A 14317-nucleotide genomic window follows, 5' to 3' on the forward strand; every position below is an offset into this window, starting at 1 on the left:
TATATATATATATATATATATATATATACACACACACATATCAAAGGAAGGTATGGCAAGAGCCCTTGTTGTCAGGACCCAGGCTACGGAGCACCAATAACCATGCGCAGAGGCCGGATTCTATCTAATATCTTTATTATAGGAATATATAAAGTCAATAAAAACAAGTGAAGAATATAGTTCAGAAGTAGACCTTTCAGGAAAGGTCAAATATAGTCCAGGAAAACAATGTCCAATATGTGATATTAGAGTCCAAAGTTGTAATCCAATAACCGAAACACACACTTTGCCAAGCAATAGTGTGGGGAAATGACAAGGTCTTTTAGTCCATTGAAGCTTGACAACAAGGCTGGAAAACAAACTAGATACTTGGCTAGACAAGACTTGGTACGTGGCAAACAAGAACAAGAACAAGGTCCGTGGCGAGGTCCGGGGAACAAGGCAGGCTTGGAACTTGGTCCTGGAAACAAGGAACTGGAGTTGCGTAGTCCACACACGATCTCACTCCTCAAGCTGACGAGTTGACTCCGCAAGGTTTCCTTCGCGGCAAAACACCTAAATAGGGTCTCGTTTCCCGCCAGAAGAACACTTTCCCTGGAGAACTAGAAGTGAAACCCAACTCTGTCCAGATGCATGACTCCTTAGAATTTCCCAAGGGAAGCAGACCTAATCAGCTAATTGTTTGGCTGCGATTCTGGCGCTCCGGCGATTCGCCTCCCTAGCGCCTCTATCTCTATTATAATTGTCCTTTCGAGAAAACGGGGGAGAATTCTGCCCAAGGCTTGTTTGGCTGACTTCTTGAGGGCAAACATCCTCCAGATTCTGGCTGAACCGGTGGAAATCCCATGTTTTCCTCCTCATCTGCCACAATAGTACTAGGAACGGGACTACAAGGCCCATGAGACATCACACTTGTTTTTCCTCTTTTCTCCCGGTCCAGGTCCCGCAGGTGCCGGCGTACCGCGTGGAGCACCTGGCCTTTGCCTACCTGAGTCCGCTGGTCCTGCGCAAGGAGCTGGAGACCTTGCTGGAGAATGAGGGAGGGGAGTTCTTCTCCCAGCCGGAACTGGTGGACAACCACCCCATCATCTACTGGAACCTGGTCTGGTATTTCCAGCGCTTGGGGCTGCCCACCAGCCTCCCCCAGCTCCTCCTGGCCTCCAAGCACGTCCAGGCCGCCTCCCAGGTGAGCCCCTTCCTGCTTGTATTGTAGCTCAGCAGGTGGCTGAGGATTTATCTGACTTTTCTAACGGGTGCCTGATAGGGTTCAAGGTGATGAGTCTGTCAGTGATAGAAGAGATGATCATTCCAAGGCGACCAGGGATAGATAGTGAAACCAGTTCTCTGGGGAACCGGCCTTCAGCCGATGGGGAGTTTTCCCAAGAAGCCAGATTAGGGTTGAGAACAGAGGGAGTGAAAAATAAACTAATTAGACTATCTGAAAGAATCAGTGAGAAGACCAGGTGCTTTTGGCATGCTCTCATGACTACTTGGGCTCAAATTTAGGGGATGTTGGCTTTACGCTCCTCAGAGGAGACGTTGCCAAAGGATGGCTGTCTCTGCTCTCAAGTTTATTTTCCCAGTTTCCTCAAGTTTCCTGTTCAAATTCAAGCCTACATTTCCTTGAAGGGTTTTCCTTGGAAAAGTTCCTCTTGCCTGCTTTCTTCAATAAACATTCTTAGCTAGACTATTGGTCCCGTGTGTGTTGCTGGGTGAAAAGATGTTTCAGTGCCAGTGCAACAGCTTGATACCCACAATAGACTGCGGGGCAGGCTGGAGTCCCAGGCTTGGAGAAGGGCCTTGGAGACATCATACAACCATAAAACTGTCCTGAAGGATCTAGAATCATAGTTGGAAGAGACCACATGGGCCGTCTAATCCAACCCCATGCCATGCCAGAAAAGCACAATCAAAGCACCCCCAATAGATGGTCATCCAGCCTCTGTTTCAACGCCTCCAAGGAAGGAGCTTCCAACACACTCCGCTGCTGAACATCAGGAAGTTCTTCCTAATGTTCAGGTCAAACCTCCATTCCTGTAATTTGGACCCATTGCTCCGAGTCCTAGTCTCCAGAGCAGCAGAAAACAAGCCAGCTCCCTCTTCCTTATTGAGTTATGTTGGTCAACACCTCTTTAGGAACCTCTACAAATATGTCTCTCTCCGCCTTTCAGAGTCCCACCCAGGAAGGGGCCCTTGTGAGCGTGCATTTGCTGTGGGACGTCTTGACCCCGGATCCGGACAGCTTCCCCCCACTCTACATCCTTTGGAGGTTCCACAGTGAGTGGCCAAAACCTGGTTTTAATCCAAAAATTAAGGACTCGCTTCTCCAAGTGGCTCCGAGATAAGGAGATCAGGTGCAAAAGGAATGATTTCATGGGAGGGAATTGAGGAAGACAAATGTCTGTCGAGGTCAGAGAGATTGGAGTTAAGACAACAAGGCCAGAAATTAAGGACTCGTTTCTCCAAGTGGTTCAGAGATATGGAGAGCAGGTGCAAAAGGAATGATTTCATGGGAGGGAATTGAGGAAGACAAATGTCTGTCGGGTCAGAGAGATTGGAGTTAAGACAACAAGGCCAGAAATTAAGGACTCGTTTCTCCAAGTGGTTCAGAGATATGGAGAGCAGGTGCAAAAGGAATGATTTCATGGGAGGGAATTGAGGAAGACAAATGTCTGTCGGGTCAGAGAGATTGGAGTTAAGACAACAAGGCCAGAAATTAAGGACTCGTTTCTCCAAGTGGTTCAGAGATATGGAGAGCAGGTGCAAAAGGAATGATTTCATGGGAGGGAATTGAGGAAGACAAATGTCTGTCGGGTCAGAGAGATTGGAGTTAAGACAGCAAGGCCAGAAATTAAGGACTCGCTTCTCCAAGTGGTTCAGAGATAAGGAGATCAGGTGCAAAAGGAACGATTTCATGAGAGGGAATTGAGGAAGACAAATGTCTGTCGGGGTCAGAGAGATTGGAGTTAAGACAGCAAGGCCAGAAATTAAGGACTCGCTTCTCCAAGTGGTTCAGAGATATGGAGAGCAGGTGCAAAAGGAATGATTTCATGGGAGGGAATTGAGGAAGACAAATGTCTGTCGGGGTCAGAGAGATTGGAGTTAAGACAGCAAGGCCAGAAATTAAGGACTCGCTTCTCCAAGTGGTTCAGAGATAAGGAGATCAGGTGCAAAAGGAATGATTTCATGGGAGGGAATCTCTGTCGAGGTCAGAGAGATTGGAGTTAAGACAACAAGGCCAGAAATTAAGGACTCGCTTCTCTAAACGGTTCAGAGATAAGGAGATCAGGTGCAAAAGGAATGATTTCATGGGAGGGAATCTCTGTCGGGGTCAGAGAGATTGGAGTTAAGACAACAAGGCCAGAAATTAAGGACTCGTTTCTCCAAGTGGTTCAGAGATATGGAGAGCAGGTGCAAAAGGAATGATTTCATGGGAGGGAATTGAGGAAGACAAATGTCTGTCGGGTCAGAGAGATTGGAGTTAAGACAACAAGGCCAGAAATTAAGGACTCGCTTCCCCAAGTGGTTCGGAGATAAGGAGATCAGGTGCAAAAGGAATGATTTCATGGAAGGGAATTGAGGAAGACAAATGTCTGTCGGGGTCAGAGAGATTGGAGTTAAGACAGCAAGGCCAGAAATTAAGGACTCGCTTCTCCAAGTGGTTCAGAGATATGGAGAGCAGGTGCAAAAGGAATGATTTCATGGGAGGGAATTGAGGAAGACAAATGTCTGTCGGGGTCAGAGAGATTGGAGTTAAGACAGCAAGGCCAGAAATTAAGGACTCGCTTCTCCAAGTGGTTCAGAGATAAGGAGATCAGGTGCAAAAGGAATGATTTCATGGGAGGGAATCTCTGTCGAGGTCAGAGAGATTGGAGTTAAGACAACAAGGCCAGAAATTAAGGACTCGCTTCTCTAAACGGTTCAGAGATAAGGAGATCAGGTGCAAAAGGAATGATTTCATGGGAGGGAATCTCTGTCGGGGTCAGAGAGATTGGAGTTAAGACAACAAGGCCAGAAATTAAGGACTCGTTTCTCCAAGTGGTTCAGAGATATGGAGAGCAGGTGCAAAAGGAATGATTTCATGGGAGGGAATTGAGGAAGACAAATGTCTGTCGGGTCAGAGAGATTGGAGTTAAGACAACAAGGCCAGAAATTAAGGACTCGCTTCCCCAAGTGGTTCGGAGATAAGGAGATCAGGTGCAAAAGGAATGATTTCATGGAAGGGAATTGAGGAAGACAAATGTCTGTCGAGGTCAGAGAGATTGGAGTTAAGACAACAAGGCCAAAAATTATGGACTCGCTTCTCTAAGTGGTTAAGAGATAAGGAGATCAGGTGCAAAAGGAACGATTTCATGGGAGGGAATTGAGGAAGACAAATGTCTGTAGGGGTCAGAGAGATTGGAGTTAAGACAGCAAGGCCAGAAATTAAGGACTCGCTTCTCCAAGTGGTTCAGAGATAAGGAGATCAGGTGCAAAAGGAATGATTTCATGGGAGGGAATCTCTGTCGAGGTCAGAGAGATTGGAGTTAAGACAACAAGGCCAGAAATTAAGGACTCGCTTCTCCAAGCGGTTCAGAGATAAGGAGATCAGGTGCAAAAAGAATGATTTCATGGGAGGGAATCTCTGTCGAGGTCAGAGAGATTGGAGTTAAGACAACAAGGCCAGAAATTAAGGACTCGCTTCTCCAAGCGGTTCAGAGATAAGGAGATCAGGTGCAAAAAGAATGATTTCATGGGAGGGAATCTCTGTCGAGGTCAGAGAGATTGGAGTTAAGACAAGGCCAGAAATTAAGGATTCGCTTCTCCAAGTGGTTCAGAGATAAGCAGATCAGGTGCAAAAGGAATGATTTCATGGGAGGGAACCTCTGTCGAGGTCAGAGAGATTGGAGTTAAGACAACAAAGCCAAAAATTAAGGACTCGCTTCTCCAAGTGGTTCAGAGATAAGGACATCAGGTGCAAAAGGAATGATTTCATGGGATGGATTTTTGGCTGTTACATAGTGTTTTGAGAAAGACTAAAACCAAAACAGACGAAGGCTTCCGGTGCTATTATGGGGTGGAAACCGTACCCATTTGGGCAGGATTTGGGACCACGGGGTGCAAATATCTGTCTGCTGCGGTCCGGAGATGCCCTCAACCGCTTTGGGTTTTTTCCCGGCAGGCAACATCTCGACGCGGCTACAATCCTGGCGGCGGCACAACCACCCCTTTTCCCTCGCTTTTCTGGAGGCCGTCCTGAGCTCCGTGGGGCTGGGAGAGGTGCACAAGGCCATCGCCCTCTTTTTGGAGACCCTGGCCGGGCAGCCCAGCCCCATCCACATACAGAGGTACCCCTTTCTCTCTCCCGAAACAGGAACCCGTGTGTGTGTGTGTGTGTGTGTGTGATGCCTGTAAGACTAAGTGTAACATAGTTCAAATACATGATAATAATGAGGATGATAATAGCAATTGTTGTTGTTATTGTTACCTGCCTTTCATCAAAACTTGAAGCAGAGGATGATGATGGTGATAAAAATAATAATTCTTACCTACCTGAAAGACAGAGTGCAACATACTGTATATACTCGAGTCTAAGCCTAGTTTTTCAGCCCTTTTTTTAAGACTGAAAAAGCCCCCCTCGGCTTATACTCGGGTGAGGGTCCTGGTTGGCTTATATTTGGATCAGCTTATACTCGAGAATATAGGGTACATTTATTATTTTTCTCTATTATTATTGGTATTATTACATTTATTATTTTTCTCTATTATTATTGGTATTATTACATTTATTATTTTTCTCTATTATTATTGGTATTATTACATTTATTATTTTTCTCTATTATTGTTGCTACTATGACATTTATTTTACTCTATTGTTATTATATTACTAGCTGTGCCCGGCCACGCGTTGCTGTGGCTTTTTTTAGGTGGTTCCGTGTCTTAGAGAGGGGAGAATCCTTTGTTGGGAGGTGTTAGGTGGCCCCGATTGTTTCCTGGATGGAATTCCTTTGTTTTCAGAGTGTTGCTCTTTATTTTGTGTTTTGAGATGAGAGAGTGATGAGTACCGAATGGGTTTGGACTTTCAAGAGTGGCTGCTTCCCTGTTTGAGGGGGGGGGGGATCCTTTGTTGAGCGTAAGAACGTAGAGACGTGGATGAGGGGTTGTGCTGTCAATTTTCTATGTTGGGGGGCCTTTAGTTTTGGAACAACGCCATTATCCTTTTATATATATAGATTAATACATTTATTATTTCACTTTGATATTATTATTATTATTATTATTATTGCATTTATTATTTTACTCTATTTATTATTACAGTAGAGTCTCACTTATCCAAGCCTCGCTTATCCAAGCTTCTGGATTATCCAAGCCATTTTTGTAGTCAATGTTTTAAATATATCGTGATATTTTGGTGCTAAATTCGTAAATACAGTAATTACAACATAACATTACTGCGTATTGAACTGCTTTTTCTGTCAAATTTGTTGTATAACATGATGTTTTGGTGCTTAATTTGTAAAATCATAACCTAATTTGATGTTTAATAGGCTTTTCCTTAACCCCTCCTTATTATCCAAGATATTCGCTTATCCAAAGTTCTGTCGGCCGGTTTAGCTTGGATAAGTGAGACTCTACTGTATTATTATTATTATTACATGTATTATTTTACTCTATTATTATTAAAAGGATACATAAGCACATTGACATTGAAGAAGATGAGGATAATGATTTAATCAGAGTTGGACAGTCTTATCTTAAATTTGAGCTTTATGTAAATATTCAAAAACATTTAACCTACTGGTGCTTAAATTAATGTAATTTTATTGGGATGTGTTTTTATTTCTGAAATTTCCCACCCTCGGCTTATACTGGAGTCAATGTTCTTCCAGTTTTTTTGTGGTAAAATTAGGTGCCTTGGCTTATATTGGGGGTTGGCTTAAACTCAAGTATATACGGTAATTAAAATATATGATGATGATAATGATTATCATGATAATCATGATAATGATAATAATTGTTGTTGTTACCTGCCTTTCCTCAAAACGTGAGGTAGGGGATGATGATGATGATGATATTAATAATTTGCCTGCTTGTAAGACAAGAGTTTAAGACATCGTTAAAATACATGATGATGATGGCGGCAGCGATGGCGATGATAATACATAGTAGTTTTGGTACATGATGATGATAGTAGTAATAGTAGTAGTAGTAGTAGTAATAATTTGCCTGCCTGTAAGACAAAGTATAAGACATCATTAAATTATATGTTGATGATGATGATGATGATGATGATGATGATGATGATGATGGCGGCGGCAGCGATGGCGATGATAATACGTAGTAGTTTTGGTACCTGATGATGATAGTAGTAGTAGTAGTAGTAGTAATAATAATAATTTGCCTGCCTGTAAGACAAAGTATAAGACATCATTAAATTATATGATGATGATGATGGCGGCAGTGATGGCAATGATAATACGTAGTAGTTTTGGTACCTGATGATGATAGTAGTAATAGTAGTAGAAGTAGTAATAATAATAATTTGCCTGCCTGTAAGACAAAGTATAAGACATCATTAAACTATATGATGATGAGGATGATGATGATGATGATGGCGGCAGCGATGGCGATGATAATACGTAGTAGATTTGGTACCTGATGATGATAGTAGTAGTAGTAGTACTAGTAATAATAATAATTTACCTGCCTGTAAGACAAAGTATAAGACATCATTAAACTATATGATGATGAGGATGATGATGATGATGATGATGGTAGCAGCGATGGCAATGATAATACGTAGTAGTTTTGGTACCTGATGGTGATAGTAGTAATAGTAGTAATAGTAGTAATAATAATAATTTGCCTGCCTGTAAGACAAAGTATAAGACATCATTAAATTATATGTTGATGATGATGATGATGGCGGTAGCGATGGCAATGATAATACGTAGTAGTTTTGGTACCTGATGATGATCGTAGTAATAGTAGTAATAATTTATTTATTTATTTATTTATGACATTTATATACCGCCCTTCTCACCCCGAAGGGGACTCAGGGCGGTTTACAAGTATATATACATACAATATATTATATTATACAACTATATTGCAATATTATTAGTAATAATTATTAGTAATATTATTATTAATTATTAAATTATTATTAATAATAAATATTATTAGTAATAATAATAATTTGCCTGCCTGTAAGACAAAGTATAAGACATCATTAAATTATATGATGATGATGATGATGATGATGATGATGATATACATGTTACTGCTTCCTTGCCCTTCTTTTCGGCTTTTCAGGAGCATTTACCGGGAGATCCTGTTTCTCAAGCTGGCAGCCTTGGGCAGAGACCACGTCGATCTGGGTAAGGAAACGATGGGGTGGGTCTCCCTATTTTATGTTGATTCTACTCTCCCCTAAGCTACGAATCCCAGAGTTTCCTGGCGGAATCGTCGGGCCGTCCACACTTCGAAAATTAAGAGTGCTACGATTCCACTTTGGCTGCCATGACAACCTCCCATGAACTCCAAGGAGGGGGTCATGGTCGAGGACCCTAAGGAGCCCTTGCTGAACTTTGAATCCCAGGCCATAATCTTCTCTTTCCCTTTCTCCAGCTGACTTTGACAAGAAATACAAGTCCGCCTTCTCCAAGCTGGCCGGCAGCATGGGCAAGGAGTCGCTGAAGCAGCGGAGGGCTCAGCCCCCCACTTCGAAGGCCATCGACTGCCGGAAGAGCTTTGGGGCCAACCTGGAATGCTAGCCGGAGTGGAAGGGGGGCTCCGCTCGTTCCCGTCACCTCCCGTCCGCCCACATCCTCTCTTTTGCCCCCTAAAATCACAGCGAGATAGGAAATAATTCCAGGACAGAACTGGAGCTCATACCAAATTCGGGCAGGAGGCGGTCGGCCCACGATTTCCGGGGGACCCCATTTTCTTTAGGGGGCAAAACTGGAAAAGTTGTAGGGTGCGAGACAACAGACCGTTCAAAGGGGGTGGTCTTCCCACTCTAGGGCCAATTGGCATGGTCAAACTTTCCGCCATCCTTATTAATATCCTTTGGGGGATGAAACTAGAAATAGGGTGATAGACCCCGAACCGGTTTGTGGGTCCCATTCCTGCAAGAAAAGGGGAACAGGAAGGGGTAGATCCCGGACCAATGTTGGGGTCCCCTCATTCTTATACGGTTTCCCATCCAACCAAGAAAAGAGGGGTCCCGTTGGCATAGTGAGTGGGTCTCAAGGTCCACGTTTTGGGGAAACAGATGTCCATTTGGGGGACACAACGGGGAAGCAGGGAATTGGTAGGCCGAGAGAGTCCATTACGGGACACAACTGGGAGCAGGGAATTGGTAGGGTGAGAGTCCATTATGGGGCACAACTGGGAGCAGGGAATTGTAGGGCGAGAGAGTCCATTACTGGATACAACTGGGAGCAGGGAATTGGTAGGGCGAGAGAGTCCATTACGGGATACAACTGGGAGCAGGGAACTGGTAGGGCGAGAGAGTCCATTACGGGATACAACTAGGAGCAGGGAATTGGTAGGGCGAGAGAGTCCATTACTGGATACAACTGGGAGCAGGGAATTGGTAGGGCGAGAGAGTCCATTACGGGATACAACTGGGAGCAGGGAATTGGTAGGGCGAGAGAGTCCATTACGGGATACAACTGGGAACAGGGAACTGGTAGGGTGAGAGAGTCCATTACGGGATACAACTAGGAGCAGGGAATTGGTAGGGCGAGAGAGTCCATTACAGGATACAACTGGGAGCAGGAAATTGGTAGGGCGAGAGAGTCCATTACGGGATACAACTAGGAGCAGGGAATTGGTAGGGCGAGAGAGTCCATTACGGGATACAACTGGGAGCAGGAAATTGGTAGGGCAAGAGAGTCCATTACGGGATACAACTGAGAGCAGGGAATTGGTAGGGCGAGAGAGTCCATTATGGGATACAACTGGGAGCAGGGAGATGATAGTGTGAGAAGCCTATCGGGGGACACAACTGTGACCAGGGAATTAGTACGGTGAGCGAGCCCAATTCTTGGAGGGATCCCGCATCCAATTCTTGGAGGGATCCCGCATCCAATTCTTGGAGGCATCTCGCATCCAATTCTTGGAGGCATCTCGCATCCAATTCTTGGAGGGATCTCGCATCCAATTTTTGGAGGGATCTTGCATCCAATTCTTGGAGGGATCTTGCATCCAATTCTTGGAGGGATCTCGCATCCAATTCTTGGAGGGATCTCGCATCCTATTATTGGAGGGATCTCGCATCCAATTCTTGGAGGGATCTCGCATCCTATTATTGGAGGGATCTCGCATCCAATTCTTGGAGGGATCCCGCATCCAATTCTTGGAGGGATCTCGCATCCAATTCTTGGAAGGATCCTGCATCTCACCAAGAAAAGGGGGAAGTCTCAATTGGCACAGCGGGTCTCGAGACCCTCATTTCCTTTGGAGGGACAAAACTGGAAATTTGGAATTGTAGAATGACAGTCCGGACTGATCTATGCTCCCCGTACAGACACTACTCCATCCTACCAAAAAAAACGGGGGTCCCATTGGCACAGCGGAGGAGAGGTTATTTTATCTGAGAGAGACCCTGGACCGGTCTGTTGTCCCCCCCCCTCGATGTTTCCCACCCAGAAAAGAGACCCTGCCCTCTCTCTATATAATGGAATAGAGTTTGGATGAATCTACAGGTCCCCCCCGTCCTTGGAGGTTCCCTCATTTCATGGGAAAAGGGGGTCCCGTGGGTACCGGTGGGGGGTCTCGTGGACCGCATTTCGGGGTGCCGATTTTAGAGTTGCCCACTCTTGTCTTGGCAATGCACTTTGCATGCGACACCCGGGCACAATCCCCACGACCCCGCGTGCCTCCCATCCCGCCGGAACCCCGTATGTGTCCGTCCCCGTCCCCCCCTTTTTTTGGACCGTGTGTCCCTTTTTGGTGGATGTTTCATCCATTCGCCCGTCCGTCCAGCACCAACCCAAAACCATCCGGGAGAAGAGAGAGCCCCATAGAAAGCGGGGTGCCCCACACTTTCCCTGCGACAACCCTAACACACGCATACACTTGTTGCCAAGTTGGATTATATTTTTCCCGTCGCTGTTTTCGAGGCGAAGAAGAAGAAAAGCTGTTTTATATTTTATTTATTTTGCGTCGGTATCCCACTCTTTCGAGCAGAAAGGACCGATTCCTGCAGTGCCCAGAATCCACCCATCCAGCATGGCTGATAAAAAGGGGAGTTTTGAGAATTGTTACCCCATAAAGAACGAAAAAATTGGAGCTCTGGAAGAGGGTTCGATCTTGTTCTTCCATCCCATTGCGTTCATGCCACCCCAACTCGTTGCCAAGACTGATTTGCCCCCGTTTCTTCGATAACGAAGCAGAAAGGGGAAAGAAGGGGCTTGTGCGGTTTCTTTGGTCTCCTCAGGGCTCGAATTGTGCAATACGGAGTCAACCTCCATCACGCCTCTCTTCCACTTGTTCTGTTGTTCTTTCTTTCTTTTCCTCGTTCGGTCTGTTCCTTTGTTGGTTCGTTCGTTTCCGACGTTCCCGGTTCTGTAAATAAAGATGCTTCTGTATTTTCCTTTCCCGGGTCCCGGCTGTTCGGCAAACGGGGAACCGAGGGAGGAGGTCCAAATGTGGTGATGCAGCAACAAAAAAGGCCAATGCGATCCTAGGCTGCATCCATACAAATCTGGTGTCCAGATGGAAGAATATAATACAGCCATGGCTTGAAAATCTATATATATAAAAAAGGGTAATGAAATTTCGACAAAACAACAAAACTACACATCCCAGAAATACTAAACTAGGCAGCACAACCCCTCATCCATGCCTCTACGTTTATACAACAAAAATAAAATAAAAATAAAGTCCTAATTAGAGGGAGAGGAATAATCATTTTTATCCAATTGCTGCCAGTTAGAAGGCTAAGCTCCGCCCACTTGGTCTCCTAGCAACCCACTCAGCCCAGGGGACAGGCAGTTAGGCCTCAGGCCTTTTCCACACTGCTTAAAAAATACAGATTATCTGATTTTAACTGGATTATATGGCAGTGTAGACTCAAGGCCCTTCCACACAGCTATATAACCCATTTATAATCTTATATTATCTGCTTTGGACTGGATTATCTTGACTCCACACTGCCATATAATCCACTTCAGTGTGCATTTTATCCAGCTGTGTAGAAGGGGCCTCATACTTCGCCACAGCAACGCGTGGCCGGGCATAGCTAGTAGTAATATATATGGCTGAGCATGAGCCAAGAGTGTGATGCAGCAACAAAAATGGCCAATGCAGTCCTAGGCTGCCTCTATAGGTGTCTAGTGTCCAAATGGAAGGAAGTAATAAGCTGTTCAGCAGTGGAAAACTGCCCTGGAGTATGGTGGAGACTCCTTTTTTGGAGGATGGATGGCCATCTGTCTGGGGTGCTCTGAATGTGATTTCCTGCAAGCAATGATGGATCTGGACCAAACTTCGCATGCATATCCGATATGCCCACATTGGAATACTGGTGGGTTTCGAGGGGAATCGGCCTGGACATTTTGGAGTTGTAGGTACAGTAGAGTCTCACTTATCCAACGTTCTGGATTATCCACTGCATTTTTGTAGTCAATGTTTTCAATATATCGTGATATTTTGGTGCTAAATTCGTAAATACAGTAATTACTACATAGCATTACTGTGTATTGAACTACTTTTTCTGTCAAATTTGTTGTATAACATGTTTTGGTGCTTAATTTGTAAAATCATAACCTAATTTAATGTTTAATAGGCTTTTCCTTAATCTCTCCTTATTATCCAACTTATTCGCTTATCCAACGTTCTGCCGGCCCGTTTACGTTGGATGAGCGAGACTCTACTGTACTGTACTGGGATGTATAGTTCACCTGCAGTCCATGAGCACTCTGAACTCCACCAAAGAGGGAATTGGACCAGACTTGGCACACAGAGCCCCTACGATGAGCAAAAAATAAAATAAAATAAAAAAATACTAATTTTGCCCGGCCACGCATTGCTGTGGCTTATGCTTTCAGAGTCCTGATTTTAGAGATTATATTGTTCTGTATTATTATATCACAGTAATTATTACATATTATATTTATCATCTTATATTATCTGCTTAGAACTGGATTATATGAGGCCCCTTCTACACAGCTGTATAAAATGCACACTGGATTATATGGCAGTGTGGAGTCCAGATAATCCAGTTCAAAGCAGATAACATAAAATCAAATCACGTTTTATTGATTAGCCCATCGGCCATATCAAAACAATTAACACATAGACATACATACAACTTACAAACCGCATTAAAAAAGAAGTTAAAATAAACAAGAACCCATTCAGGTCAAATATCTGCATCACCTCCACAGTTTACCCCAATTGATTCCAAATATGCAATTCTCAGCTGTGTTGCTTTGAATAGGAAAAGGGCTGTTTTGTGTGTTATTTTAGGATTCTGGCCGGCCAACAAAAATGAAATTTTAATATGTGGGTCCCAGTGTGTTTTGTGAATAATGTATGTAGATAACATAAGATTATAAATGGGTAATATAGCTGTGTGGAAGGGCCTTGAGTCTACACTGCCATATACTGTAATCCAGTTGAAATCAGATAATCTGTATTTTATAGGCAGTGTGGAAGAGGCCTAAGTCTGCCTGTCCCCTGGGCTGAGTGAGTTGCTAGGAGACCAAGTGGGCGGAGCTTAGCCTTCTAACTGGCAGCAATTGGATAAAAACAATTATTGCTCTCCCTCTAATTAGGACTTTATTTTTCTTTTCTTTTTGTTGTATGAACGTAGAGCAGGGGTCCTCAAACTTTTTAAGTGGAGGGCCGATTCATGGTCCCTCCGATTGTTGAGGGGCCGAATTACCATTTGAAAAAAAAACGAACAAATTCCTATGCTCACTGCACATGTCTTATTTGTAGTGCAAAGAAAACCAAAAAAAACAACAACCCAGCAACAATTATTTATTTATTTACTACATTTATGCCCCACCCTCTCTCACTTCGAAGGGGACTAAAAGTGGCTTACAAGTTGTATGCACATACAATATATTATATTATTAGCATAGCACAATATTAGCATTATATATTACTATATTGTACTATACCATTATACCGTAATATTATTAGTAATATTACATTTAATATATAACTAGCTGTGCCCGGCCACGCGTTGCTGTGGCAAAGTAGTGGTGGTATTGGTTAAAAATTGTTGTGTAATTATTATTTGTATTTTTAAATTACTTTTATTGTAAGTTATCTTTTTATTTATTGTATTTTATTATTTTCTTGTATTATTTTTAGTTAT

General features: G+C 43.7%; 1 protein-coding gene across 1 annotated transcript in view; it reads left to right on the forward strand.

Moving 5' to 3' along the window:
• The window catches only part of dennd4b (DENN domain containing 4B), a 62649-nt gene extending 51065 nt beyond the window's left edge, over positions 1-11584 (forward strand). The window contains exons 24-28 of the mRNA XM_062965177.1: positions 941-1186; positions 2172-2277; positions 5162-5327; positions 8296-8360; positions 8611-11584. Coding sequence (XP_062821247.1) covers positions 941-1186; positions 2172-2277; positions 5162-5327; positions 8296-8360; positions 8611-8756 — 729 coding nt within the window. The 3' untranslated portion in view covers positions 8757-11584. The remainder of the gene's footprint in view (positions 1-940; positions 1187-2171; positions 2278-5161; positions 5328-8295; positions 8361-8610) is intronic.
• Positions 11585-14317: the final 2733 nt, after the last annotated feature.

This window comes from Anolis carolinensis, unplaced genomic scaffold (assembly GCF_035594765.1).
Source record: "Anolis carolinensis isolate JA03-04 unplaced genomic scaffold, rAnoCar3.1.pri scaffold_14, whole genome shotgun sequence".
NCBI classification, from domain to species: Eukaryota; Metazoa; Chordata; class Lepidosauria; order Squamata; family Dactyloidae; genus Anolis; species Anolis carolinensis.